Source organism: Neolamprologus multifasciatus, chromosome 3 (genome assembly GCF_963576455.1).
Source record: "Neolamprologus multifasciatus chromosome 3, fNeoMul1.2, whole genome shotgun sequence".
Lineage (NCBI taxonomy): Eukaryota > Metazoa > Chordata > Actinopteri > Cichliformes > Cichlidae > Neolamprologus > Neolamprologus multifasciatus.
The window spans coordinates 1,285,552-1,291,551 of NC_140441.1; the positions used below are offsets into that span (position 1 = coordinate 1,285,552).

The window sequence follows — 6,000 nt, forward strand, 5'->3', positions numbered from 1 at the left end:
TCTTGCGAGAGGAGTAACAGCATGCTGTATTCTATGCAGAAACCTGAACTGGGAAAGTCTGTTGCTCTCTTATACACTTCTCCCAGTTATGGAACCATTATTCCATAACTCTTCTAGCATTTTGCTGTCAGGATCCAGAGTATGCTGAGCAGCCTGAGCTTTCTGTGCAACCAGACCTCAGCCAGAGACTGCTGGTTCACCTGTGCCTGCTCATTCCAAACCCTCTCAGCCAGCTTTTGCCGTGGTTGTTCCAACAATTGTGCTAGGTCAGGGGTGTCAAACTCAATCGCACAGGGGGCCAAAGGTCAAGGCACGCTTTAGGTCGCAGGCCAAACAAGATAAACATTTATTGAACACTAAAACTGTTTTTTAAACATAAATATGAATAAAAACAGACAGGAATATTATTCCAGATTAAATAAACTTAAAAAAATAAACTTATAAATAAAAATATATCCTGTCAAAATTATGCAAGTTAGAAATATGAACATGCTGCCAAAACCCCAGAAAAAGTAAATGAGAGCAAACACAAGGTTGGAGCTGCATGTAGGCGGAGCTGGGCGTTGCTGCAGGGGTGGAGCTAATAAACTGTGCGGGACGTTCAGTGTCGTACTTTCCCATCATTACACTGCAGCTCCATCTGAATCTGCACAGCTGCAGCTCAGCAAAGCTGACTTGGTTCAACATGACTGCAACAGGAAAGTGAGGCAGGCTGCACTGGTGCATTAGTGACAGCTTCACGTGAAACGCCTTCACAGCATCAAACATGTCCATGAACTGACAGGTTTCCTTGATGAGCTCAAAAACTCTGTTGAGAACTTTTCCCCAACTCAGCCAGCGGACCTCTGTGTGATGAGGAATGAAACTCTGAATCTATTTCCCACATAAAGACTGAAACTGACGGTGATTTAAACTTTTAGCTCAGATAAAATTTACAGTTTGTGTTACGGTGATCATTACATGCTCCATTTTTAGGACTTTACCACACAGCCTTTCCTGGTGTTTGATGCAGTGATGTGCTGTTAATAGGGCTGCAACGATACTCGTATCGATATTGAACCGTTCGATACAGTGCTTTCGGTTCGGTACGCATATGTATGAACAATACAAATTTTTAATTTATTTTATCGACTTTCCTTCTGACGATGCTGTCTGTGTTGAGCGCTCAGTGGATCTGCGCTCGACTACTCGAGACAGAAGCTAAGCTCGTTGCAACATGGCAAACTGAACCTCCCCCACCCTCATTCAGATCTGGCGTTTGGAACTATTTTGGTTTTCATGTGACGTATGACCCTGAAGGTAAGCGCGTCATGGACTAAAGTAAAACAGTATTTGGATGTGCCACGCAATGCTCAATTACATGGGTGGGAACTAGTGTGTTAGCGCAGTTAGCTCGTTAACATGTTGGCCGTCCAGCCCCACGCTTGAACGATCCGCGGTAGCTCGTTAACAGAGATTTGCCGTGTTGTGGCGTTAACGTCATTTCAGATTAACGCTGACAGCACTAGTGGGAACACAACGAATATGACTGCACATTTACTCTGACATCATCCTCGTGCAAAGACAAGTGGAAGCAGACAAAAACAACAAGCACGCATGCTACAAACTTTAGCCGAGTCATTTAGACAGCCGTTAGCACATGATTCTCCTTATGGGGACCTGATATGTTTAATATGCTGCTGAGAATATAGCCCAGAAGAAGCGTATAGTAGAGCTTTTATTTTGGAAAGAGACATTTCTCTGTAATAAACTCTCTTTTCCAAAGATGAGGGATTTCTCCATCAGATAGATTCATTTTTTATTACTTTGTTGTTTCAGCAACATTAAATTTAAAAACTGTACTTTTGAGTTAAAATATATATTTATAATTTTAATAAATGACAAATTAAAAAGGCATGAACATTTTTTTGTATTGAAAAAATATCGAACCGAACCGTGAATTTTGTGTATCGCTGCACCCCTAGCTGTTAACTCACCGGTACAGTTCTCCTGCATCTTTACTCGCATCCTGCTGACTAGTCCGCTTTTTTCACCGCACAACACCGGCGCTCCATCTGTTGTAAGTCCAACAAGTTTGTCCCAGGACAGTTTCACGTCGTTACACTTTGACATGCGTTTTAAAAAAATGTCTTTCCTGTCGTTGTCCCGTGCATCGATTTAATGTCCAATATTTCCTCTGCAAGGATGAAGATGGCCAGCTGTGCAGTGTCCATCATGTCTGTACTTTTCAGCTTATCCTGACATTTTGTCTCGTAGTGCCGTCTTATATTAAATTCCTTAATTACAGCCACATTACCATTGTGAGCGGCTAGATTGACGCGGGAATGTTCCCAGTTAGCCTAGCGTTCAGCAAGGAGGCTGCAGCGCTGCATTATGGGATCTGTAGTTTGTATATTATTAGCGCCTCATATCGCCGGGCCATGCATAACAATAATAGTACATCTATATAAAATGATCTCTCAGGCAGGATATAAATGTACGCTGGGCCGGATGTGGCCCGCGGGCCTTGACTTTGACACGTGTGTGCTCGGTCTTGTGCTGTCTGGCTCTCCACTACTGCTGCTGAGCAGCCTGCGCTCACACACGAGCTAGTCTTACGCCATGGACGTAGATTCTTACGGGTCTCCTTTGTTACTTTTTCATTAGCACTCTTTCCAGCCAACTCTAAGACTACGTTCACTCTGCAGGTCTTAAAGCTTAATTCTGATTTTTTGATCAAATCTGATTGTTTTGTCTGCTCGTTCACACTACAAATAAAATGTGACAGCAAACGCGCTCTAGTGTGAACGCTCAAAGTGGCCGCATGCGCAAAAGAAGACGTCACACACAACGCGCTCTGTTTAGACCCAGAGCAACAGTATTGTTTGACTGATGGCCTTAATATAAAGACGTGTTTCAGACTTTGCGTTTCCCAATTTAGCTTTAAGTTATAAAGTTATTTTGTTATTTACATTCAGCACCACATACGAAAGTGACCCAGATCGGATTTGAAAATATCCGATTTGTGCCGTTCACACTGTCACACTATGATCGATATGGGTCGCAGAGGGTCAGAAAAGTTGGATTTGAACGTGTGAACGTAGCCTAAGACTACTAAATGAAAACACGTGGCTCAGTAGTGCAAAAAACCACTAAAGCTAGGAAACACTTAATTCAAAAGCAGATGCTTTACTAACTATAAGAAGCTAACATTTTTAATAGCTCACCTGAGAGCCTGCATCATGCACAGTGGCTGTGTCTTCAACACTGTAGCCCACACCGTTTACTGCATGTCACTGACTGATACTCTGAAAGTAGCCAAAAACTGTGTGTGTTGTCCAGCTGAACCATATCCTTTTGGTTTTTATTTGGCAATATTGAGTTTGAAAATCATCAAGATGACATTTGCCATAATCTGGAGGTACTTAATGAAACCAAGAAGCACAAAGATGCTTCTGTCGCTGTTTTACAGAGGTTTTTGGTTTCCTCTGGGCTGCTGTTTAAAGCTCCATGCTTGAGTTAGGACTTGGGTTTTGTGTTTGAGAGACCATTTTATTTCCTTTTCTTTTCTTTTTGTAGAATTTTTGGGCTTTAGGCCTATTGCACACTTGAACTGTATATAGTTGGTGCACTAATAGATAATCTAATGACTTTTATTTTAAAGTCATTCTAAACTGTCCTTTTCTGTCTCATTTCCCAATTGGCTGTTCACCAAATCACTGTTCAGGTTGCTCCTCAATTTCAGGGGTGTCCCCAGTCATTACTGGGAAGAAAAAAGAAACATGTTTTATTTCATCTAGTGTGGATAATGATGAGTAAAAGACAGCTACATTCACCATGCAAAACAACAGTGTGACACAAAGATGAGCTTATGTATCTCTTTGTTGACCGTCAGTCAATATGACAAATTAAACAGCAGTGAAATTTTATCTGGGTGGAGGTAAAAAACAACGAAATGCAAGCAAGCATGGAGCTAAAATAAATATCAGTGTGTTTTTGGTCTGTTTGTTCTTGGTTTGAGTGAAGCTACAGAAACAGTATATAAGTGCTGGTGTTGGGTTTGATCAGCACCTCCACACTCGAAGGCTGAAGTTACAAGCTGACACTGATAACAACGACGATAAGGTATTATATCAAATGCTTGCTGGAAAGTGTCAGATTATTGTCTTTTCTTTAATAAACGACCTACTTTGAATTTCCTGATTTGTACAGAGATACTAAACATCACCATGAAGCTGCTGACTGCGTCTACACTTCTCTGTGCAATGGTGGCTCTGGGCACTGCTGCTGGTGAGTGTTCCAGTATACTGAGCATCATCTATACATCGTATGCATGAATATATTGAACTGAAAATTATGATGAAAATCAACATTTGCTGTTGTAATTTGTCGAGCACTTCCAGATGAAGTGGCCCGTAATGGGACAGAGGCATTCATTTCAGCAGGTCAGTGGACTTTTCAGGTTTTTCACCAAAACTAATCACATTTTTATCATCAGTTTCAGCTTTCCTGTGTCAGTTTTCATGAATTTGTTTTTATGTGTGATGGACGAGTACATCGAGTATGAATTTATATTTTAAAGCTTTTTCCGACACAGTAAAGTAGCTCAATATTCTTTGATTGTCTTCAGGAGAACATCACGTTGAGAAGAGAGCAGCATCTTGTACAAGGGGCTGGACTCAGTATGGGAATCGATGCTTTCTCTACAATAACCATCAAACCACTTGGGCTCAGGCGGAGGTAAAAGCAGTGATGTGAATTTATCATTTATCCTTTGTGAAATCTTTCTGTTTACGTTGTCATTTCTATGAACTCAGTCTGTTGATTTCCGTTGTAGCGAATCTGCCAGTCCTTGAATGCAAACCTGGCATCTGTAAACAGCTACGACGAGAACCAGTTCATTCGAGCCCTCATATCTAGTGCCTCTCGTGAAAGTGGACTAACATGGGTTGGTGGCTCAGATGGTCAACAGGTAGATCACTTATCATTACTCAGATGACCCTCCCCCATTAGCAAGCACTTGGTGACAGTGGGGAAGAAAAACTATTTTTAACAGGAAGAAACCTGAGGCAGGCTCAGGGATTAGTTCCCATCTGCAGTAGATATGGAGGTCTTTAAGATGGGATCTGATTATTCAAGACTTTAAAATTCCTTCTTCATATTATTGTATCCATGTTTTTCTGTTTTCTAGGAGAATTACTGGTTTTGGATCGATGGAACCTATTTCACATTTACACAATGGTGTCACGGAGAACCTAACAACGCTGGGGGAAACGAGCATTGCTTAATGGTGAATTTTTCAGGTAAACCTTCTGTGAAAAAAGTACAATGTAAGAGCACTATAAATGTTAAAGAAAAAAGAAACAATACCCAGAATCCCCCAAATAATCTTTATGCATTTAATGTGACAAACAGTGATGAGTGAAAAAATGTACATTTTTCTATCATATTAATTATTTACATAGTGTTTTGATGCAATACTAAACACATGTATGTGTCAGGTGCTGTTGTTATACAGAACAACATATTTAGATCAGGAATCATTTCTCCATGTGACTGTGATTTCAGTTCATGCTGATTTTATGTACTTACAGGAAGCAAGTGTTGGAATGATGGGAGATGTGACAGCCAATTCCCATTTATTTGTGTGAAGGCCATCTGATGATTCCTGGGCTCTCGTGAAGGCGTGGCCTACCTGACGACAGAGCAAATACTCTAATATATATCTGATTTGATTTACTTCTTTTCTTTTACTGTAATGCTGCATAAGGAATGAAGCGACAAGCGACATAAGCTGGAGTTGCTCTTTTAACAGGAGCAAATTGCATGTGTACTTGAACGAATGCTTTTAGCAAAACTTTGTTTCCCAGAATGAATTGTTGTTTCTCATCTTCTTCATCATTAAAATCTTAAGCATTGAATCTGTGTGGTCTGTGCATTTAAATGCTTCATGCTTATCAGTGTACTCTTAAATATCACATCCGCACTGTAAAATCGAACTAGTTCTCTGAGCTTAAAAAC

At 40.6% G+C, this 6,000-nt stretch overlaps 1 protein-coding gene across 2 annotated transcripts; it reads left to right on the forward strand.

Moving 5' to 3' along the window:
- Positions 1 to 3,983: 3,983 nt before the first annotated feature.
- Positions 3,984 to 6,000, forward strand: LOC146520971 (ladderlectin-like). 2 transcript variants are annotated; one of them, XM_085154565.1, is made up of 7 exons: positions 3,984 to 4,104; positions 4,192 to 4,269; positions 4,374 to 4,424; positions 4,610 to 4,719; positions 4,817 to 4,951; positions 5,171 to 5,282; positions 5,574 to 5,999. In XM_085154565.1, the coding sequence occupies exons 2-7, from the start codon at positions 4,209 to 4,211 to the stop codon at positions 5,639 to 5,641; spliced, it is 537 nt and encodes a 178-aa protein (XP_085010691.1). In that variant the 5' UTR covers positions 3,984 to 4,104; positions 4,192 to 4,208; the 3' UTR covers positions 5,642 to 5,999. The 2 variants fall into 2 exon arrangements, with proteins under 2 accessions (XP_085010691.1, XP_085010692.1); XM_085154566.1 differs by lacking the exon at positions 3,984 to 4,104 and having other exon boundaries at positions 4,196 to 4,269; positions 5,574 to 6,000.

What these genes read in the sequence shown, in the direction of transcription:
- LOC146520971 (XM_085154565.1), top strand. Translation starts at nt 4,209, where the DNA reads ATGAAGCTGCTGACTGCGTCTACACTTCTCTGTGCAATGGTGGCTCTG. An exon ending in CCACTTGGGCTCAGGCGGAG is followed by an intron (nt 4,720 to 4,816) that starts GTAAAAGCAGTG and finishes TTTCCGTTGTAG; the next exon opens with CGAATCTGCCAGTCCTTGAA. An exon ending in GTGGCTCAGATGGTCAACAG is followed by an intron (nt 4,952 to 5,170) that starts GTAGATCACTTA and finishes TCTGTTTTCTAG; the next exon opens with GAGAATTACTGGTTTTGGAT.